Source organism: Medicago truncatula, chromosome 8 (assembly GCF_003473485.1).
Source record: "Medicago truncatula cultivar Jemalong A17 chromosome 8, MtrunA17r5.0-ANR, whole genome shotgun sequence".
Taxonomy (NCBI): domain Eukaryota; kingdom Viridiplantae; phylum Streptophyta; class Magnoliopsida; order Fabales; family Fabaceae; genus Medicago; species Medicago truncatula.
This window is the reverse complement of record NC_053049.1, coordinates 29,894,133-29,918,808: the sequence shown is the minus strand read 5'-3', so window position 1 is coordinate 29,918,808 and position 24,676 is coordinate 29,894,133. Positions and strand designations below refer to the sequence as shown.

Below are 24,676 nucleotides of genomic sequence, written 5' to 3'. Positions count from 1 at the left end.
AAAATTCCAAGAGCACTGCAGATTTTGGCCGGCATAAGGAAAAAACCATTTTGAGGTATCAAGCAACTTTGAAGTTGCCAAATAAACCTGTAAATTTGGTTTGTTTCGTATAAGTAGTACTTATCAAACTTAAACATCAGTAAATGTTTTTAAAGATATAAGTTGGCCATATACGGCAGAGTAATAATTTTAACTAGCTTGTCACATCATTACCCAAAGCTATATTAAATCATATCTTGCATCATACAAATGCACATTTATATGATAACAACATCACTCATTCAGATCAACCATTCCAAGTTAGAAAAAAGAATGTCTTCATTTTCAATAGAAGAATTTATAGGAAATGGAGTTTTGAAGGAGCTGCTCCCGAAATTGTTGGATGAAGGTTGGGATGATGTGCCAACAATGAAGGTTATGGACTCCGATGATATGAACTCGATAAAAATGACACAACGGCAAAAGGTTGGTTATTCTTTTCGTCAGCTTTCATCAAACTCGAAACACGTCTATATCAAAGTATGCTTTTACTATCTTTCAATTATAGTCCCTTTCAGAATGAACATTTATCATTTAACAGTTCCCATCGGATATGAATCCTCTACACCCACTTTAGAGTGTAAGGCAAGTGATATCAACTATCAACTATAATATTAATGTTTCTAAGTCTTTATTTTCTGATTGCATAGGACTCAATTGGAATAAGGGCATACCTACACGATCGTGGATTGATGCAATATGCAGATAAGCTAGAGGCCAGTGGAAAAAATCTGTCAGAGCTTATGAGTTTAAGCAGCATGGATCTTTCTACTCAGTTTGACATGAAGAGAGGCCATATTGTCCGTTTCATAGACAGAACAATCGATGAGTCCTTTAAATTACGCGGAATTATGGCTAGGAGAAGAAGCAGCTTGATGTATAGACATGAAAGCATCCCAAATAGACTTGCATCTAATGGCTCCAATAGTATGATGAGAATGCAAATGAGGAGTAATACAATTTCTGATAGATCATTTGAACAATCACTTACTGAGCTAAAGATTAAAGATGGATATGTGTTTAAGGGGATTGTGGCTTCTGAGCCAGCTGATCCAAGAGCATGTGGTTGTGTGCAACCTCCTCCAGTCAGTGACCAAGTTGCTCCTTATGTTGCTATTGAAAATATATCGGTTCAGAAAATAACTCCAGAGTATAAGATTGGCATGGAACCATTGGTAAAAATGAAGACACCTCCAATGAAAGCTGCAGAACTGTGGCGAGATAAACCAGCTGTGTTCCTTTGTCTCCGGCGACCAGGGTAAATTCCTATAATATCTGTAATTTCCATCATTGTGTTGCACCCGTGTCCTTGTTAGTTGTAATAGCTGCATGCACGAGTTCAGAGAAGTAAGCTTGCAACAGTTGTTATATGCTTAACAGCTTAAGTAGACAACACACACACACACACACACACTACCAGAACAAATAAACAAGAAACAAAAGAAACGGTATACACAACAGGGATGGGATGAACAGATGCAAAAGTAGAACAAAAATATAACTTTAAGCTATAAATTCAGGTTTGATTAGTTCCCCTTGAACATGCAAACAGGTGCATCATGTGCAGAGCAGAGGCACACAAGCTCTTCTCCAGGAAACCCATATTTGATGCACTTGGGGTTCAACTATTTGTTGTTGTTCATGAGCACATAGAGTCAGAGGTATTAGCAAAAACATCAACTTCAATTATTTGTTCTTTCAATCAACTAATCATTATTTGACTTATTATCATATTGGAGTAGATCAAAGATTTTTGGCCTCGGTACTGGGGTGGTGGTGTACTTCTTGATCGGGGTAGGGATTTCTTCAAAGCTCTTGGAGGGGGAAAACTACTCAAGGAAAATTTTTTCTCAGGATTTTTGTTGAACCCTCGAGCAATTTGCAATTACAAGCGTGCAAAGGCTACAGGATTTCAAAAAAACTTTAGAGGGGAAGGAGAAATAAAGGGTGGACTCTTCATAGTAGGGAGTGGAAGGACTGGCATTGCTTACCAATTTATTGAGATGAACTTTGGTGATTGGGCCCCTATAGCCGAAGTAATCGAAATTTGTACCCAGCTGCAGGTTATTGTTCATGTGTTTTCCATTTCCTGCCCTGTATGAATATTGTTCCCCTTTATTTTATAGTTTTTAACCAAATCTTCTGTATCTCATGCAGAAACAACAGCAAGATCTAAGTGTACGTGAGGAGCCTTAAAAGGAAACGGTGACTGGATATACTGCATGAGTATTCACTATAATTCTGTTCCTTGAATATAACTCCATCTCCATTACAATTATTGCACAACATAGTAATATAGAAATCAGCAGTTGCTCATGCAATCTAAATGGATCAACACTAATTCCAATGTAAATTGATCCAATACTGTATTATTTTAGTTTTTACTATCTGTTTTCTGTTAAAAAAGTATATTACATAAATATATAGAACCAAATAAAATGATAAACTAAAACTGATGAAATGGTATTACTAGTAAACTCGGAGGATCGACCCGCTATACAAAAGATACCGATACAGTAAATGAACAATGGGTGGAGATGAATCTCATTGAAGAATGATAAAAGATACATGACACTCTCAATGAGAAGAGGGAGCCCTCTGCTGAGATGAGAATCAACTCCCATTACTCATCGACAAACTACCAACTACACACTCAACATACCCCCATGTTACCCTTTATAACAACCCCACCTTACCCTCCAATCACAACGTGCCACCTGTCTATTCAGCTATAATTTCCCCTCTCCTTTCTGACTGTTTTACTCTATACTCACTGCACTTTGTTGCATGCTCATCAGAATTTACTAAGATATAGATTCATTAGGGAAACAGTAACCTGAATATGAAAGACTGCCTTATTTAGAGAGAAAAAATCAGTATCTCCAAATATGCTTTTGATAGTTGAAATTATTGAGAAAAATCAAAGTCTCCCATTGACTAGAGATAAGATCTGAAGGAGTCTATAAGGAATGGACACCACTCACCTTAAAGTCGGATTTGTTGGGTAGAATCCAAATCTAAGATGGTGTTGAAGTCTGTTCTATTCTATCGGCCACCCACTATAGTATTCACCCACCAAACTCAAGCGGGGCATATTGAAAAAAACTCCAACTGTCACATTTGACTAGAGATAAGGCCTGAAAGTGTTAATAAAGAATTGGAATCTCTAATCTTGAAAGCTGGCTTTGAGACGTTGAGTTAGATCCAAATCCAAGAGAAATAAATAATCAACAGGGGATAGTGAAGAAGTTTAATTGATACAAAAGAACATAGACGATATCCCATCTGCAATGACTTCAATACACAATCACCAAAAGTCTCCACATGAACACGTTCCATCTTTAAACAAGTGGAACCGGGCTGTGTCTCTTACAAGAATCTCTCTATTGGTGATCTTAGAGATATATTTAGTTGCATTGTGGCAATCGCTACAAACCCTCAGATTTTTAACTACTCGTATGGGCAGACCAGGAGGAATAAATAACAACCCAAAGGCAATTGCAAGCTTTTCACTGTGGTGGTTAAGCATCTTTATTTTCTCTGAATCACCAACATCATGCAGAACAGAATTCATATCAGGCACATAACCCTCTTTTATCATTTTGTAGTTCAACTTTTCAAGCTCAGAATATATCTGATCTGAAAATGGATTTGACTTATCATCGGCAGAGAAAACGTGCACTTGGTTCTTGTATTTGATCCAGCTACATCCCGGTTCCTTTCTCAGACCCTTATCTCTCATATCTTTTCTTAACCTAGCAACTTCCTCCCATTTTCCTTTAGCAGCATATACGCTCGAAAGTAAGACATAGCTAGCAGTGTTATGTGGGTCTAATTCCATAAGAAACTCAGCTGCCCACTTGCCAATGTCCATGTTTCCATAGAATCTACACGAGCTTAATAAGGTTGCCCAACTAATTGCATCAGGACTGAAAGGCATCTTGTTTATAAAATTCCTTGCTTCTTCTATCCTCCCAGCTCGGCTGAAGAGATCAATCATGCAAGTGTAATGATCTTGAATTGGTACAATCCCATGTTCATTAATCATAGATTCAAATATCTGATTTCCTTTTTCCACTAATCCTGCTCTACTACAAGCTGAAAGAACCCCAATAAATGTAACCTTGTCCGGTTTTAAACCATGGGCTAGCATGCTTTCAAATAACCCGATTGTTTCATTGGCTTTACCAAACTGAGCATATCCAGAAACAAGTGCAGTCCATGTGACTTCATCCTTGAAGCTAATTTCATTAAAAAGTCTATGGGAGTCTTCAATGCTTCCACATTTACCATATAATGTAACCAAAGCATTGGAAACAGTGATAAAAGAAATTAGACCAGAAGTGAGAGCTCTAGCATGGAATTGAGCACCCTCTTCTAGACTTGCAAGGTTTGCACATGAGCTAATTACACTTCCGAGGGTGAAGTCATCCGGCTCAATTCCATATTTTTGCATATCACTAAATGTTTTAACAGCTTCTTCACTATAACCATTTTGTCCGTAACCCACTAACATTGCAGTCCAAGACACAACATTCTTGCAAGTCATCTTTTTGAAAACTGCTTCTGCTGATTTTATATTCTTACACTTGCAATACATGTCAACAAGAGCGCTGGCGACAAATATGTTATCTTTATAATCCGTCCTAATAATATAGGCATGAACTTGCTTTCCTTCTTGCAAAGCCATAACACCGCCACAAGCAGTTAAAACACTTCCAAACGTATACTGATCCATCTGTAGATTTTCCAGTTTCATCTCCCTGAAAATATCAATTGCATCTCTATCCAACCCATTCTGAGTAAACCCCGTAATCATCGATGTCCAAGAAATCGAATCCCTTTCTCGCATTTCAAAAAACAATCTTTTTGAATCTTCAACCCTACCGCACCGCATCAATCCCATTATCAACGTATTATACATAACAACATTCTTCTCAGGCAACTCATCAAAAACCTTCCTTGCACAAGATATCATCCCCATCTTCGAATACATATCCACTAACGGACTCCCAACAAAAACATACGACATAAAACCAAACTTCACCACATGTCCATGAATCTGCCTACCCAATTTCACACACCCTCGTTTCGAAGCAAGTATAAGCAAAGTCGAGAACGTAATCCGATTCAAATTAAACGACCCATCATTCTTCAACATCAAATTATAAGCCTTTACAGACTGATAAATCAAGCCACAACCAGCATAGCCCGAAATAAGTGAATTCCACGACACCCCATCTCGTCTCGGCATTGCATCAAACAAGTATTCCATCTCAGAAACACGACCCAGTTTCGAATAAGCGGAAAGAATGGTGTTCCATGAGTAGAGATTTGGGTGGGGCATTTGATCGAACACCTTGCAGGCGTAAGGGATTGAGCCGAGTTTGGCATAGGAACTGATGAGATTGTTTAAGAGGAAGGTTTCAGGGTATGGAAGGGTTTTGATGATGTGAGAATGGAGGTTTTTTGCTTTGGTGAAGTTGTGAGTTTCGCAGCAAAGTTTGAGTAATGCACAGTAATGGTTTGAGGAAGAAGAGTGTGAGAGTGACATGTATTTGGAATTGTAGTGTAATGTAGAGTGATTGTGAGGAATGGAAATGGATTGAATTGTTCAACATTAGAAGAACATGAATGAATTCAATGGTTTTGTTTGAGGAACAATAATATGATACGCTAAATTCTTCAAATTTTCCTTGTCAAAAAAGAAATCTAAATTTTCATAGACATTTATTTGAGCTCGTTAATTGTAGAGCATACTTTTGGTTTACTAGAAAAAAGAAAGAAAAGAAAAAAAGTAAATGTCGAAATTGCAAGCTGAACGTCGTGACTCGAGTTCAAACCTAAGACCATATAGTTGTGTGTGAGTTTAACTTTAAGTGGTAAATATCAACTAAGAATAAAAACATTATATCTTTTATTTGTAGACAAAGTGATAAATATCAACTAAGAACTCGGTCTTATAGATTTTCATTATCATAGGATTAATTATAAGTTTTGTTTTCTTTTTTTACTTTTAATTGTTTGAATTTTATTTTTGAAATTTTTCAATAAAAAAAATTATCATCGCGGTTAGGTCTAACAGAAGAGACTAGACTCTTACAATGTACAAACTAATGTTTGAATTAGACTCGCGCCTAAATAATGGTTATATCAAATAGAAGGAACTTGCGAAAAGAAGAAGGAAAAAAAAGACAATTTTTAGGGCTCAATTTTTATTTTGAAGGACGGGTTAAAACTATGTTCCTAAAGGATATATTATGTTAGTTTATTTTATCAAAAATAAATATTTCAATAGTATCGAACAACTTGAAATCATTGTTTTAAAATTTTCTTTTCTCTTATTATAACTTCTAATGCCAATTACAAATAAAAGTTCTAATTTTTTTTTTTCTCACATAAGAGGTTTGATGTAAAGGAAAATAAAGATACTTAATCACCATGATGGAAAACATGAAAAGTTGATTCACAAAATGATAAATGAGGGTTATGTGCGTGATATGAATTCTATGATGCGTGATGTAGAAGACTCCGAAAAAAAAAAGTTTAATTAAATGCAACTAATATCATTAAAAATATGTGCATTCTCAAAAGTAGCATTCATGAAAACTTGTTTCATGAGAATATTTTAAGAATAACATCATTAAACATATTAAAAGTAATTAAATATATTTTTGTTGGTCAAGAAAAGTAATTAAATTTACTTATATTTGAGACTAATAGAGAACTAGAAAAAGATACATCCCCCACCAATTAATTACCTAAGGCAGACCTACATAACTTACCCATTTTAGTTACATTGATTAGTACAGTTATCCCCTCATTTTATAAAATTTAATATTTGGAGTGAAATCACAATACAAAAAAAAAAGTGAAGATACATTATTTTAGTCAAGTTAAAACATTAAAGAGCAAATTTAACACTGAACAAACAAGGCATTAAAATTAGACTAGTAATAAGAAACAAAACCATTGATTACTTCCTTTAACCTAGAGTTAATCCCCTTCACAGCCTTGACACTTGAGAATTACCAAGTATTTCATCCATAAAAGGTATTACACCGGTTATATATATGATACTAGGGTATTTGTGCATTTGAATCCAGAAAATACCAAAGAGGCACTGTGCTGCATTGAATATGCGCCGTATGATGAAGAAAGAGGATCAAGGCTTAACTTTCATCTGACCTGCTGGCACGATACCTGCATCAGCATGGAACAGGGCAGTCCACTACCTCTCTCTGGCAAAATTTTGCTGTATTGAATATGCGCCTTGTTTGCTTGCGACAGCTTACCATCCAAGTTGTGGCTGCTCGGGAGAAGTTGCTGTGAAGGTTGTTTGTGGCGTGTTAAGAAGTTCAGCCTCGCACACTTCATGCAGCTATATTGCAAATTGTATCAAATTTGTACATAAATTTATAAAACAATCAAAGTAAACCTAGTAGAAAGAAATAAACTTTCGAATATTGCAATAACTGCAAAATAAAGCACACTAAAGCAAAATCATTGTTCATCGACTCCAACCATCATTCCTATTTACTATTTAGCATGCTGTAGAAACTAAATTTTAAGTGTAAAACTGAAATTAAAAAAGGATTGGTGTTGAGGAAATTTCAGTCCTTGGTTGCTTGCAATGGATTAACCTGATTTGGCTCTTTAAACCCTCCAGCCAAAGGTTCCAACTGTGGTTGAACAGTCTGCCTAAGCATATCTGATAAATTTGCCATGTTAGGTAGAGTTGAATGAATCAGTCCTGGTTGATATGAATGTGATAATGGAGGAAAAGCCATTGGCATTTCTCTGAGAAACCCCAGAGCAGATGATGGACCCGGTTGATGTTGAAGAATCTGACAAAATATTCAATTTTATAAAGGTCAGTCAGGCATATATAGCTACTTGTAAGCTTTAGAATTGCTGGTATGCAAATTGACTAGAACCGTACATCTTTAGGAAGCAGCCGTTCCATATTAAAATCCACATGTGGATTTACTGTTGCAAGTTTCATTGATAAAAACTGCCAAGAGGGAGAAAAATGTGTCAACTTCAACTGAAAAAGATGCATAGATTTCTAGAAACATATATAAGGGACAACTAACAAAACAGTTTATCGTATAATTATTTGTCATCCTTTACCAATTGTAACAAAGATGACACTGGCATTTAAATCATCAGCGGTGAGAGTTAAAATTATTGCAATTTCAAGCAGGTAAAATAACATTATAACAGTCAACGATGTTAATGAGACTGGAACATATGCTGATAGTGTACTGAAGCCTATGTTGTCAAATAACAGCTATAGCACCAATAGCTAATGGCATAGAAGAATTTGAACAAATTGCTATTGTTTCACGATACACTTAGAGGACAAGTGTTATCAAATAGAGGCTATAGCAGTGTGCTATAGCACTGTGGAATAGCGGAATTTGAACAAATGTATTTTCTCTGATTCATGATTGACAACACTTACTGAAGCAAAATCCAAAATTATGGGAAAATAAGTTGGATGATTTAATAATCAGTGGTTAGAAATATGCTTTTATCCATACCTCAACTTGTTGCTGAAGAGACTGTACATAATTAATGATTTCATCTAGCATCACTGCCTTGCCAGTGACCTACAAGCAGAATAACAATAAAATATCAAAAGAAAACAACACTCTAAATCCTCATATGAATATAAGGTAGTGAAATCTTCCAGTCTCAAGTTTTAAATGTACCTTGTTGCATCCAGGTACAAGATCTTGAAGAAACTTCATTCTTTCACTGATCTTTTCTCTCCTCACCTACAGTTGAAATCTAAATAATTAGAAATCTAAATCCAAACAATTTTTTTCTCATCACATAAATTTAGTTAGAACATCTTACTCTCTCTGCAAGGCTATGGCTATTTGTTGCTTGACCACGGCGAGCCCTAACATGTACGTATCCCTCATTAGGCGGATCAGAAGCTTGAGACCCCTGTTTGGCATTCTTCCCAGAAGCCTTGGCTGTTGAACTTGTTTGCTGCTTTCCCTTTTTTCTGCTCTCACAGTTGTCCTTTGCGGTTTCACTTGGTAACTCAAGAGTTCCGGTGGCTTTATCACTATCACCGTCCTAGCAGAACATAAAATAAAATAAACTCACATGGACAAGGGGAAAACAATATCAATCATGGTTATCAATATCTTACGATACATGTTAATTGTATATCGATTCGATACAAAACTAAACTCAATCAATACAAATCCCTAGTGTATATATTTTGGATATGAACCTCATTTTTAATCCCAATTCACTATGATGAATTTTGATTGTTTCTAATGAATCACAACTAAAATTAGTGTAGCTCTAGTCACTTTCCTTTTGTCGTTTGATTAATGACTTGGACCTACGACTATATTGAGGTTCATCTACAGCTTATAATTTTGCTATGTCGCTTGATTTTACTTACAAAATTCATATTTTATTGGTAATTCATCTTACGATTCATAATAAAAGATTCAATCCACGATTCAGAAAATAGATCGTCCGAATCACGATTTGAACCTCAAATTGATAACCACAGTATCAACTATACTAAAAAATACAACTCAGAGAAATATACCTGTCCATTTCTTTTCCTTTTCTTTGGATTTAGACCTTTAATAGAAGGTTCTCCACTTGCACAATCCAACATTTGGGAACCATCATCACCACTTGATTCATCTCCATCAGCTTCATTACAAGACCTACCAAGAACTTGTTTCCCTTCATCTTGAGACATCACAGGACAGTCACTTCTTCGATCATTCTGGATTGGACTTCCATCACTACCAAGATGCTCAACAGACCGAGACACGTGTAGAGGTAGAGCCATAGATTGAGGAATCCCACATGAGTTCATCATATCTACGAAACTCCCGGCACTAAAACAAGACATCCTTGCAGCATCAACAAATCCAGAATCAGTTGAAAACTGAGACAAACTTTGAGGAAATATCTCAGCCCCATTTGGTAAAACACCATCCCTCTTTATCATAGAACTACTACCAAGGTCCCAACCCATTCCAACTGTTCTATCATCACAACCAACTCTTGCAAAACCAAACCCATCTTTTCTCACCTCATTACTCTGACCATTAACATCACAAAAACCACCCAAGTTTTCAGAGTTAGTAAGAAGGTCCAAGAAGTTAGGACCATATGAATCCACCATTGAATTAGGACATGAAGAAGTACCCATCATAGAATTTTCCATGGAAACCAAACCTACAGATGAATTTGCAAGGTTGCCACTAACAAACCTCCAATCTAAAGTACCCTCTTTTCTATCTACCTCAAAATTTTCACTTTCACTCATTTCCTCAAAATGTATATACCAAAACCACCACTATCAAACCCTCTCCTATAACTTCTTTGAAGTAAACTCAAAATAGTTAACTTCAGATTAAACTAGACAATAAAGTAACCTTATACAGTGACCAAATAGTAGATTATATAGAAAAATTAAACATTATAAAAAAATGTGTTAGAGAATTTAACATTGAAGTAAATGAACAAAGCCCAAATCAAAATCTAAAACCAAACTGAACAAATGAGACAATACCCAACTCCTAAAAAGTTGCAAAAACACTAAAAATTGTAACTTTTCTCAATTTTTGAGAAAAATTTCAAGTTCCCAAAAGATGTACTATAAAGGGTTACACATACACACACGAGTTTGCAGAAGAGGGTAAAAAAGGGTGTGTTCAAAGGAGTGGTGAAGGGAAAGCATGTAGTCAATGAATCAAAGAAAGAGAGAGCATTGAATTGAGTATCATAAATAGCCCCAAATTGAAAAGCTAGGTCAGAAATTGCAGAAGCTAGAAGAAGGTAAAGAGAAAAGGAAAAGTGAAGCAAAAGTGGGAAGAGAGAGAATCCATTTATGATTCTGAGCTACTTTTAGCACCCTGCTTTGAGCTTTTTTACTAGAAAACGTTTATTGATTTTGGGAACTCTATTTCTGTTTTCTTGCTATCAAACATGCCATTTACTGCTCAGAGGAGAAAAGAGAGTGCACACACAAGTAAAGTAGTAAACAAAGCCAACTAATTAGGGTGTGCAAATTCTAATTCAATCGATAAAAATATCAAAATTGTTCGATCAACATTACGATAGTGGTTTGAATTTCAACTCAGATGTCTTGTTTGGGTTGGGTGAATTTTCAAGTCAACTAATTAGTAACTAACGTATATGTATCTTGATGGATAATTGTAAGTGATAGGGAGAAAAACACCTTTATTAATACTTGGGTTCGTGTAAAATCCTAGTAGTAATAATATTAATGGTAAACTAAATGCGATAAACGACATTTAGAATAAAAGATCTAAACAATGATATTTAAATGATGAAAAAAAAATGGTTTTTGACGAGTGTTCCTATACAAGAATGTACTATTTTTCCTTTAGAATTTTCTTCCATTTCTTTTTTTTCACGGTAAAATTTTAATAAGTCGTATCATTAATGATTTGTTGAATGAAATGTTTTAATTATAGTTAGTTGTCTATATCCCTCAGCCTTTTTCATATTTCATAGAATTCACTAATAATTTAGTTTAACACAAGTTACTGCACTTTATATGTTGGTGATACATCGTGTTAAACTCTAGATATGTGTGTAAGTTACAAGTCTCGTGTTCTATAAATAAATATGTCTTGTGTAGCATTGTGAATGATAGCCTCAAGAGTAAAATATAAGGTTAATTTTTTAAATTGATCTTGTAATATACGTGAAGTCTTAAAAATAACCATGTAAAAAAAAGACCATGTGCTATCGTTATAATTTGAAATTCTTCCTATTTTTGATCTCTTATTTTTGTTTCGGGAGTTTTTACACGCATGTTTATGATGTTAAAATATTACTTTCCACAAAAAAATGTAATTTTCTGACAAAGGATAGAATAATTATGAATTTTTAAAACACCAAAAACAAAAACAAAAAAAAAAATTAAAACTCAACCTAAAAATCAAATTTTGAGATAATTGTTTGAAAAGACATCTATACAAAAACATAGAAAGGATCTAGAATTTTTCAGCACATATTTTAAAGATGTGTCAAATTATTTTGATTTTTTAATCAAGACATATAAAAAGAAATTTTGAAGTTTTTAAACGAGGGATAAATTAATTATGAGGGTGTGAATAATTTTTATTAAATACGTTGACGGATTCTGTAATTCAAACCATGATTATTAAAGCCATGATTATTAATTTCGTTTATTACAATTAGAACTAGAACTATTACCAGAACATTTGCTACTAGGAATCTCAAGAACATGAAGAGGGTGTGAATTAGGTGCAAGACAAATTTAATTCTAAAGCATCAAAGAAAATTTTCTCAGTAGAAGACTAAGCGGGTCATAACACATACATGGTTTTTGTTCAAAATCTTTTTCCATCAAAATATGGCTTATATATTTCACTGCTTCTGAAAAATTAGCATCTTTAAAGGTAGAATCTTTGGTTGCATCAGAAGAAAAAACGAGTGGCTCCAAATTGGATGGGCCCACATAAGAGTTGGTGATAGTGAAATCTTTAAGAGTTGTGTTATTTGAACATCCATATATGTGACAACTTTCGTGATAATCAAAATTTTACAAAGGAAATGAGGTAGTGGCACAAAAACCAAAGCAATAGAGAGAGAAAGTAAAAAGATCATGTGAGTATGAGAGAGAAAGTTGTCACAAAAGTTGTAAAAAATGGTTGTTCAAATATCATTTCTCAATCTTTAGGCTATGTTTGGATATTTTAAAACGAATGGAATGGAGCGGAGCGGAATGGAATGGAGCGGGATGGAATGGAACGGAGCGGGATGGAGTTTCCATTCCATTGTTTGGGTATTTTATAGAACTCATTTTACGACGGAACGGAACAAACTTGTTTATTCCATTTTTACCCTTATTTAAAAATACTATCATATATAGAATTGTATAGTTATAATAAAATAGTAACAAAAATAATAGTAGCAAAAAAGTTTTAATTTTGTTTGAAAAATTTGTCCATCACGTTACCCCCACCATCTCCATTCGTTGCGTTTTTTACATTTTTTTATTTAATTATAATGAACTTTCATTGATTTTCATGAGTAGTTTGGCTTTGTAGAAAGGATTTTGATGTATTGGACTGTCTAGTGCTATGTAGAACAGTGTTGTAGAGTTTGATGTTGTTGGGTATAGAGATAACGTGTGTAATTAAATAAAAAACTGGGTTCAATCGGAAATTCGTGGCTACCAATTGGAAATTAAAAAAAAACTAGGTTAAAAAGGTAATTGTCAAATTAATAGACCTCATTCCATTTTATACACTCCAAATTGGGAGGAATGAAAATAAAGGAAGATGATGGAATGGGATGGAATGGATTCCATCATATACCACTCCATTCCACTCATTTTTTAAATATCCAAACAATGAAACTCTATTATATACCACTCCATCCCATTCCATTCCACCACATGCCATCAATCCAAACAAAACCTTAAGGTTTGAATTTGGATCAGAGAGAAAGATTAGGTTAACATGGTCATCGAATTTGCAGGTTGTTTCGAATCCAACAAAATTTGGATCCATAGCAGGGGCGGAGCCACTCACATGATTGTGGGGGCTCCTACATGCACAAATTTTTCTAAACTTTTTTAATATATATATATACTGCTAATAACACCCACCCACTATTGCTTTAGTAACATATCAAACACACCCACCCAGCAACCCAACTGCCCAAACCCAATTGGCTAACACAATTTTGATCCACCAACACACGTCCTGCCGTCACAATTCACAATTATAGAACACGTTTTCTTTCTTTCTTTCTCACGGTGAACAAACAAACTCCCTCTCTGTTTCAACCACATAAAAAAATCAACCACTTCCACATCCTTGTTTCAAAACAAAACTTCCTCCTCTTTGTTACTTGTGTCTCTAATCTTCTTATTCCTTTACTATTTTCTCTCTTCCTCCATTGGTGGTGATCTTCTAAGAGGTAAACCCTTTTCTAATTTTATGATTTTAAACTTATTTGTTTCATTTGTTTATTATTGTAATGAGAGTTAACATCTATTATCACCTTGTTGATTGTCGCGTCATTTTTTGGAGATCAAGGCTATTTGATTAGTTTTTGACTCGCTAATTTATTTCACGACTGAACATTTATTTTTTTTAGAAAAGGGGAAAAAGAGGTTCAAACTACCCCATTTTGAAAAGATTTAGGGTTCGGGGGTTAGTTACATAAAGGGAAGGTATTAGCACCCTTTTGTGTGTAGTACTCTACGGGAACCTCTTGGTTTTATTTAACGTTTTGTTCTATGACTTGTTTATTTTTGAAAATAGAATTTAAAGTGATAAAAAGGGAAAAGAGGCTTATTTTATTTACATTTTTATGATTTGAAAGGACGAGTGTCCTTTGCCTACATACCCGTGAGGGATCAAAACCTCGTAGTTCGGGGTAGAAATTAATGTTTGATTAGTTTTGTGTTATTTACATTCTGGCTTGTGTTGTGTGCCAGACTGGACCTTTTGCTACGTGTGTGTTGACTGATACAGGTTCGGATTCTGGTTGCTTGCTGGTCGTCGGTGTAGGAACGGTTGCGGTTCTCTGCTCCTCTGTGATGTGCAATTCTAGAATTTCATGTGTGTTTCTCTGGCTGAAAATGGTTGTCTTTTGCAGGTTTAGGTGTTTGGGTTTTATAGTACTAGATTGTACTGGAAAAATGTTTGAATTGGGGAAGGGGCAACACACTTTTGTTCCTGGTTTTGTTGCAGATAGGGTTGGATTGGAACAAGTTAATGTGACAGGCTGTTTAGAATTGGATTGGGATGAATGCCGTGACAGGTTTTTTTGGATTCATCGAATAATAACAAAAGAATAAGATAATAAATGAAAAATAAAAAATAAAAAATAAAAAGAAATGCAGAATTGACTTTTGGACTTATCTTAAAAAAATGGAATAATTAAATAAACAAATAAATAAAGACTAATATAGAATAAAACAAAAATTAAATGGTTTTTTTTTAAAAGAATAAAAGATGGAAATTTCAACTAAAACAAAAAATTAAATGAGAGAAGAGGGCCCGACTCAGAACCAAAAATGAGGTATTTTAAATTACTTCTCTTCCGAATTTTTCTGAAAATTTAAAGACTGATCAGGATCCAACGACAAAAATTGGGGTATGACATTGATATTGAATTTATGTTGATTGTGTAAACTTTATTGTTAGGGTTTGACAAATGATTATTTAGGATTATTCAATAATCTTGAACTTTGCTGTTATTTTATTGCTTTAAGTGTTTGCTTTGATGTTTTTATGTTGATTGATTTTCTATGATTGTTATGTACTCATGAACAGTGTTTATTGGATAGTAGTTTTTTGTAGTTTTTCGTGCTACATTCAATTGATTGTATTATGTGTTTGGTTGTCCATAAAGCAACATACTCCACAACCAACATCCACTTTCTCACAACACAAGCCATTGGGTTTCAATTCCATTAGTAGAAAAGGTAAGATGGGATTTTTAAATGAGTTAAACACCACCGCCAAGACACCACTTTAATATCGTCCACCAATTCCAACACCTTCATAATGAGTTTTATTACTTATGTGAGACTCATTTTCAAAGTGTAAAACCGGCGTGAATCTCATTAATAAGAAAATGATTGTTAAAAGAATGTTGACAATAGAGTGATCATATCATTTTTTATGTTTATTTCATATGATGCTGCTTAAATAAACGTCGTTGATTCAAATAAATTAAGAGTGTGTTTGGATGGGAGAATGTTTTGAGGGAATGTAATGTTTTAAAGGAATCAATCCAATTCTATTTTTAATATCCTTTTAACATTGATTTTATGGTGGGGTTTAGGATGGGAAATGGGAGTTGTTTCCCACGATGGGAAAGTTATTCTTGACCATTAAATTAAAGAGGTGTACAGATTTTACGATAGTCAATCAACACTATATATTTTCCCCACATCATCTTCAACCTTGAGAATGCAAATCTGCAGTTATAGATTTCTTATCTTCATTTTTTTTTCCTCAACATGAAATTAAAAAAAAAAATACAAGGAATTGAAGCTCTTTTGCAAAAATTCCAAAAATAAAATACATGAAATTCGTGTGAGCACTGAATTTTGTGTTTTCTGGATTCAAAATCTAACTCTTGTAAATTTAAAATTAGGTAGATTTAGAAAAGTGCTTTTGGTTTGTGCTGTATCTGGATCTGGTTGCTAAAAGTCTTAAACTAGGATGATAATAAGCATTAAATGGATAATGAATAGTGTGTCCGTTGTACACGTGAGCAGGTTGACGATTTTGCAAAGCTTTGTCATGAATGTGTAAGCAATTTATGAGAGTTTAGTCAATACCATTTGAATCACTACTCATGGAGCTTGAAGGATGACGAGGGATGTGGTAAAGGAACTGCAAATCCAGGTCAGTGAGATTGCTGCAAGCAGGGGCGGAGCCACCCCCAGCTAGCCTGGGCACTTGCCCAGGCTCAGCTCCAATTTTCTTTGTAGCAAGCCCAGCCATTACTAAAACTTTTAGTTTTTCCTGCGGATTTTTATGTAAATTCCGCAGGAAACACATTTCCTGCAAATTTTGCCTAGAATTTCCTGCAGATTCTGCAGGATATGTGAAATTATCTGCAGAAAATGTGAAATTATTCGCAGGAAGGAAGTAACATTTTGCGATAATTTTTTTGCCCAGGCTCTATAAAATTTCTGGCTCTGCCATTGGTTGCAAGTGGTGTGTGAGAGATATGAGGAGAGTGAAAAAAATCTTGTGTTGAGGGTTTATAATAAAATCATGTTCTCCATTTAATCTAATGATCAATAATAACTTTTTCATGGTGGGAAACAACTCTTATTTCCCATGCTAAACCCCACCTGATTTTATAGATGAAACTCATGTAAACCTCCATAAAATGATTAAATCCAAATTTCACTCGATAAAAGAGTGGTTATCGTAGAATATTATTATAAAAAGAATATTTTTAACATTTATTAAAAGAAAGTGTTATGTTAACCCATACCTCCGAAACACTAATTAAAGAACTAAAAATAACACTTTTTTCAAGTTTTAAAAAGTAAAATGCTCAATATTTGAAAAAACATTTTCTTTTATAATTTATTTCTTAAACAAAACAAAGACCGTCCAATGACATATTCTCCCGCTGTCACTCCCAATATACTATACTAATCACACGAGAAACACGACAGTGGCATTACTGTAATATTTTCATATCCCAGTGGCATTTTCTTCAAACAGAAGAAGAGTCAAACAACACGGTACCGCAAAGCATTGCTTTCTTCTTTCTTTCTCCTTTTTGTATTATTTTTATATTTAAAATAAAAATAAAAATCATCAAACCAAACAAAATTGTCACACGCAACACACTTCGTGAATTCCCAGGTACCATTTTTCTCTGCTTTTCATGTTTTTTTTTTTGCTCCAATTATGTTTCTCTGTCTCCACAATCTTAATTATTCACTAATTTTTGTAAATTATGTATGAATTAATCAATTTAGTGAAAAGGGTGTTATTTATTGATTTTGATTGAAAATTAAGCTGTGCAAAAATATTTTTTTGCTTTTGAAGTTTTTTATTGATCAACTATAAGCATAATTTAGTGTGACAATTATTGAAAATTTGCAGATTAATTGTTTGTTAAAAAGTTTAAACGAAAATTGGGAACTGTATAAGAATTCAGAATTCAGAAATGGGATCTGAAGGGCCAAAGAAAATTACAATTCATGTAACTGGGTTTAAGAAGTTTCAAGGAGTGCCAATAAACCCTACAGAGATTATTGTTAATAATCTGAGGGATTATGTTGAAAAGAAAGGTTTTCCAGCTGGTGTTACTCTTGGAAGTTGCACTATTCTTGAAGTGGCTGGTGATGATGCACTTCCTCAGCTTTATCAGACCATGGAATCTGTTGTATCGAAAACGGATACAGAGAGTAATGCAAATCTTGTGTGGGTTAGTTTGTTTTCTCTTGTTCAATTTGTTGATATCGTTTGGATTGACTTATTTGAGCTTATATATCAGTATGAGATTGTTTTAGAGATTTTATAGAAATAGCTTATGATATGTCCAACCTATAAGCTGTTTTCAGCTTATTTGTATAAGCTTTTCAGAATAGCTTAAGTAATGAAAATAGCTTACTTGTAGCTATAATGGAAATAGTTTGACTTTATTTATCTTTTGCTATAGGAATAGCTTATACGTAAGCACTTATGTGATAAGTGTTTATGCTATAAGCGCTTAATTAAATTGTTTTTCCAAACCGATTATATGATAGTACCTTTAAAATTTTAGTAATAAATACCATACAAATATAGGATCAGTTGCTTTAGATTGTCTTAATTACGTCTTTGAAATAAGTTTAATAAAGTATGCAGCAAATTACTATCTATTAGACTTGAAGATTGTTTGTTACACTTGTCATTTTCACCACATTTCTGGTAGAAACAAATTGAATTGCATTAGAAATTTGGGTTTTCTTGTCATGTAATCTGTAGCATTTTATTTCCCTCGTCACATTAATGACCTGAAATTGCTGCTAGACATTGTAACACATCGGCTTAAAGAGAGTTGAGAAGAAATCTCGCACCATTACTGTTATGCAATCGACACCTTGTTGAGTGTTATTTTGTTTCTCTCCGTTTTCTTTCTGTTTCTAAGTACTCTTGTTATATGATCCTCATTAATCATGAGATAGTTTTATATGTCTGTGGGAAACTAGTGTTGTCAATCGTGGATTGCAGAAAATAGTCCTACAGTGCTTCTATAGCCACTGTTTGACAATACTTTTTACTAAATCACGTATCGCTAAACAATAATGGTTTGTTAAAATGGCACCATGCAATAGCACTATAATGCCACCATAACTGTTATTTTACAACCTTATGGGTAAGCAATGATCGGTAGATGTTGAATAAAAGATACTGTGATGCAGAAATGCGTGTTGATTTTATAATCATATTTCCTGGATTATTTTGATAATAGAATTTTTCCTTGAATTTGTGCTTCAGCTTCACTTGGGGGTGAATAGTGGAGCTGCAAGGTTTGCAATTGAGCGGCTGGCAGCGAATGAAGCTACTTTCCGCTGTTCTGATGAATTAGGATGGCAACCACAAGTGAGTTATGATCTTGCTTCTTGTTTATCTTTTATAGATGAAATTGGAAAAAAGCTACAAGGTTTTCTTGTATGGTTTGAAGAATACCATGTTTGGCATTATCTGAATTCGTTTTTCTTTGTTTTCCGATTTTCTTTTGCAGCAAGTACCAATAGTCCTTGAGGATGGGGGAATTTCTCGAACAAGAGAGGTAAAACTGCAATTACTTGTAAAATTCTATCGCATGATCTGTAACATGTTGGATTGCATTTTATAGGACAAGTTATGATTTGCACAAACTAGTTTTTCATTCTTTTTAATGTATAGGGAAAAACCCGAACTTCACGTTAGTCTGAAATAAAGGCTAAACAAAGCTGATTAAGCTTACAAACTCTCTTCACCTTATAAATTGGTTTTGTGAGGTTGAGTTAGGTCTAAAACGCTAATGTTGTATTAATTGGTTGAGGGAATATCTATTCTTTACTCCTAATAACTGAATGAAGATTATACTTTTCATTGATGTTGTATTACTTAGTTGAGAAAATTAGAGAAAGAACAAATCAATAAGGAAAGAAAAACAGTTTTTTTTTTTTTTTTTCTTTTTCTTTCTGGTTATGTTTGTGTTAAATAATGTGTATACCCCACGATTGATGTTGCAAATTCAAATGCCCTGGAAAGTGTTAAGTGGATGCGTTTATGGTTATAGATTTGTATGGTTGGAGTTTGTTAGAACCGCAACCTTGGTTCAAAAGTAAAAAGATACAAAAATCGTAAAGAGAGAACACACGATACCCATTATGCCTATGTCCGACTGCAGAGCGGCTGCAGTACCTTTCTATTATTCTAGCATAGGGTTGGCATAGTACGACCCGGTCTTAATATTATGATCCAGTTCGCATGATTACCCCTGAACTGTACCTCGAGCGACCTACCCACTTATCAGTAAACTATGTGTCATACCCAACAGAGTTCAGTGATTATTTGAATCTTTAAACCGATGGAAAAATACTTTAAACTATAATGAACTTGCAAAGGAATATCTTGTTCATGTCTCTCGTACTTGCATACTATTGTAGCTTTGCTATGATTGTCTTTATTATTTTTCTAACTTGCTACTATTTTTTGTTTTATATAGACTTCTCTACCCGTTGATGCAATCTTGAAATTCTTGAAAAAGGGAAAAGATTATGATGTGATGATATCAAACGACGCAGGACGATTTGTTTGCAATTATGTGTATTACCACTCTCTTCGGTTCGCAGAACAGAAGGGTAACAAGTCTCTATTTGTTCATGTCCCCTTATTTTCAAGAATCGATGAAGAAACTCAGATGAGATTTACATCCTCTCTTTTGGAGGCCATTGCTTCTGCATGTTAATAATGCAATTGATTGAATTGTATGCAAGGACTGCCATGTCCTGTCATCTGGTTGTGTATGTAAATCATTTGTCTCAATAGAAATGCAATTGTATAACAATTATTGAGTGAAGAACAAAGTTGTTCTTTGATTTATTTTCTTTGGCGAGTCGTTAATCGATGTATAATTCATGAATGTCTGTTCTTGGATTGCACAGATATATACATATGCTTGTGATTACTGAATCTTATTAACTGCAAATGTTATGCAATTCCACATCATAATATAGTTCTAAGTCCACCATCAAAAGAAATAAATAATTTGCTATTGGTAATGACACACATGTTGGCAAAAAGGACCAACCTTACGCACAATAAGTAAAAATGTCACACATGCTGGCTGAAAAGTCTAATATCTCTCAGTTTGCTTTAAGCATCTGCATCATCACTGTTGAGTCAACCTTGTATGGTTGAGTACAGTTTTAAACAAAACATTTGAATGGCTATATTTGTGTATGACTAGGATGGTGTGTATTTTATTTTCTTCAATTGGAAGGAAGTGGAATATAAGGTTGTTAGCTTTACCTTTTATTACATGTGAATGTCATGATAAGGTTATAGTTGGCGGTAAAGTTAGTCTAGAAGGAAAAAAAAAATTAGTATATGTGGGAATTATCTTCCAAGAATGGTTAAGGTCTTAAGGATGATCAGCTTTTGGATTTAATGTTTTGAAGCTTAATTGAGTTTTATGAGTTGAAAGCAAATATTGGAGTAGATTGGAAAATGGGTAAGTGATTAATTAAGTTATTACAATTATTCATTATTATACGACTTGATTTACAATTTGTCTAGTGCAAATTTCTGGCATATAACATCATTTGCTATTGGATATAATTAATTAATTTTAGTTAAAAGGAACAATCGAGTAAAAGTAAATAAATTAAATCTATTGCAATTAAATAATTCAAAATACAACATGATGTATCTGATGTATATTTTTGATATATTGTATGTTAATAAAAAGTTTAGATGAATTGAATACCGTATAACACCAAATTCTAGATAGATGTCATGAATTATAAAAGATTAATCAAGTTACTTAGAGATCATCCAACAACCAAATCTTTATCATCTAATTTGAATTCAGGCTCTTGCGCCATGATTTGAACATCATGAATCTGTTTGGTAAAACACTTTTTTGATTTTATAGTTTATGTCTTATAACCTCATATGATTAGAAAAGGTCGTTTGGTAATAATCATTCTCTCACGAGTTTATATCTTATTTTTATTAGCTTATAGCATTTTTTGGTAAGTTAATTCAAGTAGTTTATAGCTTATAATATTTTATCACAATTTGACCCCTATAATTTTAGTTGAAAAAAAATTAAAAATATATTTTTTATGACATTTGATATTTATAAGCTACGTCAACCGTTAATTTTTTTTTTTGTTTTTGTTTTTGAGGGAAACCGTTAATTTTACTAAATAATACAAATTCAATTAGTTAATTTATCCGTTATAAGGAAACTTATCAACAATCTACTATAAGATCGCACTCATCATTATAAACTACCTAATTATCCATTCTAATTTTAATTTTACCACTCCCATGGTCCCTAAATAACAAAATTTTGTCACCTCAATCATATGAGAAATTTTCTTCCTTCTGAAAAATCAATCAAACATTCAGTTTCTGAAAATCTTCTTCCAAATTATGAGTATCTTAACCAAACAATTACAAACTAAATGTTGCCGAAAACTCAAAAACACCATCATCGTCAGAGCCATAACAACATCTACACAAATGCTGCAAAGTGACTATGTTTACATTAACAATCGCCAAATCGATGCTTTTATAAAATCAAATAACCCAAACTCAGCACTTGATCTTTTCCACAACATGCAAATCCGTGACACTGTCACCTACAATTTACTCATTTCATCCTCTTGCTTGCCACCCAAGAAAGCTTTTCAACTTTATTCCGAAATGGGGTTGTATAGAATAAGAGAAACCGCGACTACGTTTGCTTCTGTTGTAGCTCTTTGTACAAATAATGGGTTTTGTAGAGAAGGTTCTCAGGTTCATTCTAGGGTTGTAAAGTTTGGATTTTTGAATAATGTGTTTGTTGGTGGTGCACTTGTTGGGTTCTATATGAATCTTGGGCTAAGTGGGGTTGCACTGAAGTTGTTTGATGAGTTGTCAGAGAGAAATTTGGGTGTGTGGAATGTGATGTTTCGTGGGTTTTGTGAAATGGGTTGTGTGGAAGTTGAAGAGTTGCTTGGATTTTACGCTAGGATGTGTTTTGAAGGTGTAGAAGCAAATGGGGTTACTTTTTGTTATTTGCTTAGGGGGTGTAGTAGTAAGAGAAGGTTTCATGAAGGGGAGATGATTCATAGCTGTGTTTTGAAGATGGGTTTTGTGGAATATAATGTTTTTGTTGCTAATGCTTTGGTGGATTTTTACTCTTCATGCGGGTGTTTCGTTAGTGCAAGGAAGTGTTTTGAAGGGATAAAGGTTGAGGATGTTATTTCGTGGAATTCTATGGTTTCTGTTTATGCTGACAATAATTTGGTAAATGATGCTTTGGAGTTTTTTAATTTTATGCAAATGTGGGGTCATAGGCCATCAGTTCGTTCGTTCATCGGTTTCTTGAATTTGTGCAGTAGAAATAAAGAGATTGGTTTGGGGAAGCAGATTCATTGTTGTGTTATGAAATTTGGTTTTGATGAAAGGAGTGTGTATGTTCAATCTGCTTTGATAGACATGTATGGAAAATGTTTGGACATTCAGAGTTCTGTGAATGTATTTGAATGGCTTCCTAAGATGACATTGGAATGTTGTAACTCATTGATGACATCTTTGTCTCATTGCGGTTGTGTTGAAGATGTGGTGGAATTGTTTGGTTTAATGGTTGATGAAGGTCTTATGCCAGATGAAGTAACCGTCTCGACGACACTGAAGGCGTTATCGGTGTCTGCTTCAGCAAGTTTTACTAGCTCTCAGTCACTGCATTGTTTTGCATTGAAATCTGGTGTTGAAGGAGACACCACGGTTCTGTGTTCTCTTATGGATGCATATTCAAGATGTGGACATTGGGAACTTTCTCATCGGATATTCGAGACCATTCCAACACCAAATGCTATTTGCTTCACTTCAATGATCAATGGTTACGCTCGAAATGGGATGGGGAAAGAAGGACTTCTGTTGCTTCATGCTATGATTGAGAAAGGCGTAAAACCGGACGAAGTTACCTTCTTATGCGCATTAACAGGGTGCAGTCACACTGGACTGATCCAACAAGGGAGAATACTCTTTAACTCGATGAAATCTCTTCATGGTGTCCACCCAGATCGGCGACATATTTCATGCATGGTGGATCTTTTATGCCGTGCAGGACTTCTACATGAAGCCGAAGAGTTTCTTCTAAAGGCTCAAGGAAAAGGAGACTGTTTTATGTGGAGCTCTTTGCTCCAAAGTTGCAGGGTTTACAAGAATGAAGAGGTTGGAACAAGAGCAGCACAAATGTTAGTTGATCTACACCCAAATGACCCTGCAGTGTGGTTGCAAACTTCAAATTTTTACGCTGAGGTAGGAAAATTTGACGAATCAAGACAACTAAGAGACGTCGCTCTAGCAAGGAAGATGTCTAGGGAGATTGGTTGTAGTTTAATTGAGATAAGAAAGTGACAGAAGAAAATAGAGTTTCTGAATTGATGAACCATCTTGATCTTGCTCATTATTCACACAAGATAAAACACTCATGGAAAATTTTTCTATACTTGTGTTTATGTTAGTTTTCCTAAGATGGTAGTGTCTTGTCTATTCTAGCTATCCTAAAATTTAAGGGAAAGGTTTCTTTTTGGAGGAGTTTTTGGTGGGCATGCCAAGAAAATGAGGGTATGCATTTGTGTTTCCCTTGTTTGGTGTAACAAACTTAATGATTCTATAAGTAGAAAAATAATTTCCCGCCCCATTTTGTGTGTGACATTGTATTATGCAAAAAAAGATATAGTTTAGAATATGCAATAATCAAACTTTCCTATCTTCAATTCTCTTTCAGAGAGGCATAGTGGAGATAGTGCATAATGGTTGTGAGTTCTTTAAATGGTTGATGAGTAAAGCAAACTATTACAAATATTTTTATTTCTTGTACTTTAAGTGTAGGCATG

At 34.2% G+C, this 24,676-nt stretch overlaps 5 protein-coding genes across 6 annotated transcripts; 3 read left to right on the top strand and 2 right to left on the bottom strand.

The window, feature by feature from the left end:
• The first annotated feature begins 274 nt into the window (after positions 1–274).
• On the top strand, positions 275–2,459 carry LOC11423688 (uncharacterized). Its single transcript, XM_039828960.1, has 5 exons — positions 275–465; positions 690–1,297; positions 1,592–1,700; positions 1,782–2,102; positions 2,197–2,459. The coding sequence occupies exons 1-5, from the start codon at positions 313–315 to the stop codon at positions 2,233–2,235; spliced, it is 1,230 nt and encodes a 409-aa protein (XP_039684894.1). The 5' UTR covers positions 275–312; the 3' UTR covers positions 2,236–2,459.
• On the bottom strand, positions 1,230–5,877 carry LOC11423689 (putative pentatricopeptide repeat-containing protein At1g68930). Of its 2 annotated transcripts, XM_039828959.1 has the most exons (3): positions 3,024–5,877; positions 2,031–2,133; positions 1,332–1,364 (listed from the first exon to the last, which is right to left on the bottom strand). In XM_039828959.1, exon 1 carries the CDS (start codon positions 5,591–5,593, stop codon positions 3,347–3,349), a length of 2,247 nt encoding a protein of 748 aa, XP_039684893.1. In that variant the 5' UTR covers positions 5,594–5,877; the 3' UTR covers positions 1,332–1,364; positions 2,031–2,133; positions 3,024–3,346. The 2 variants fall into 2 exon arrangements, with proteins under 2 accessions (XP_003628710.3, XP_039684893.1); XM_003628662.4 differs by lacking the exon at positions 2,031–2,133 and having other exon boundaries at positions 1,230–1,364.
• A 1,023-nt stretch (positions 5,878–6,900) lies between these two features.
• Positions 6,901–11,076, bottom strand: LOC11423690 (transcription factor bHLH49). Its single transcript, XM_003628663.4, has 6 exons — positions 9,623–11,076; positions 8,905–9,132; positions 8,757–8,822; positions 8,586–8,654; positions 7,982–8,053; positions 6,901–7,886 (listed from the first exon to the last, which is right to left on the bottom strand). Exons 1-6 carry the CDS (start codon positions 10,355–10,357, stop codon positions 7,653–7,655), a joined length of 1,404 nt encoding a protein of 467 aa, XP_003628711.1. The 5' UTR covers positions 10,358–11,076; the 3' UTR covers positions 6,901–7,652.
• A 6,205-nt stretch (positions 11,077–17,281) lies between these two features.
• LOC25501373 (pyrrolidone-carboxylate peptidase) lies at positions 17,282–20,776 on the top strand. Its single transcript, XM_013590568.3, has 5 exons — positions 17,282–17,441; positions 17,685–18,009; positions 19,065–19,169; positions 19,312–19,359; positions 20,284–20,776. Exons 2-5 carry the CDS (start codon positions 17,749–17,751, stop codon positions 20,524–20,526), a joined length of 657 nt encoding a protein of 218 aa, XP_013446022.1. The 5' UTR covers positions 17,282–17,441; positions 17,685–17,748; the 3' UTR covers positions 20,527–20,776.
• Positions 20,777–22,134: 1,358 nt separating this feature from the next.
• Positions 22,135–24,567, top strand: LOC25501372 (putative pentatricopeptide repeat-containing protein At3g05240). Its single transcript, XM_013590567.3, has one exon. The coding sequence runs from the start codon at positions 22,221–22,223 to the stop codon at positions 24,192–24,194; it is 1,974 nt and encodes a 657-aa protein (XP_013446021.1). The 5' UTR covers positions 22,135–22,220; the 3' UTR covers positions 24,195–24,567.
• The last annotated feature ends 109 nt before the right edge of the window (positions 24,568–24,676 follow it).

What these genes read in the sequence shown, in the direction of transcription:
- LOC11423688 (XM_039828960.1), top strand. Translation starts at nt 313, where the DNA reads ATGTCTTCATTTTCAATAGAAGAATTTATAGGAAATGGAGTTTTGAAG. An exon ending in ATGAGCACATAGAGTCAGAG is followed by an intron (nt 1,701 to 1,781) that starts GTATTAGCAAAA and finishes ATATTGGAGTAG; the next exon opens with ATCAAAGATTTTTGGCCTCG. An exon ending in AAATTTGTACCCAGCTGCAG is followed by an intron (nt 2,103 to 2,196) that starts GTTATTGTTCAT and finishes TATCTCATGCAG; the next exon opens with AAACAACAGCAAGATCTAAG.
- LOC11423689 (XM_003628662.4), bottom strand. Translation starts at nt 5,593, where the DNA reads ATGTCACTCTCACACTCTTCTTCCTCAAACCATTACTGTGCATTACTC.
- LOC11423690 (XM_003628663.4), bottom strand. Translation starts at nt 10,357, where the DNA reads ATGAGTGAAAGTGAAAATTTTGAGGTAGATAGAAAAGAGGGTACTTTA. An exon ending in GCCATAGCCTTGCAGAGAGA is followed by an intron (nt 8,823 to 8,904) that starts GTAAGATGTTCT and finishes TTTCAACTGTAG; the next exon opens with GTGAGGAGAGAAAAGATCAG. An exon ending in CTCTTCAGCAACAAGTTGAG is followed by an intron (nt 8,054 to 8,585) that starts GTATGGATAAAA and finishes CCCTCTTGGCAG; the next exon opens with TTTTTATCAATGAAACTTGC.
- LOC25501373 (XM_013590568.3), top strand. Translation starts at nt 17,749, where the DNA reads ATGGGATCTGAAGGGCCAAAGAAAATTACAATTCATGTAACTGGGTTT. An exon ending in GTAATGCAAATCTTGTGTGG is followed by an intron (nt 18,010 to 19,064) that starts GTTAGTTTGTTT and finishes TTTGTGCTTCAG; the next exon opens with CTTCACTTGGGGGTGAATAG. An exon ending in AATTAGGATGGCAACCACAA is followed by an intron (nt 19,170 to 19,311) that starts GTGAGTTATGAT and finishes TTTCTTTTGCAG; the next exon opens with CAAGTACCAATAGTCCTTGA.
- LOC25501372 (XM_013590567.3), top strand. Translation starts at nt 22,221, where the DNA reads ATGAGTATCTTAACCAAACAATTACAAACTAAATGTTGCCGAAAACTC.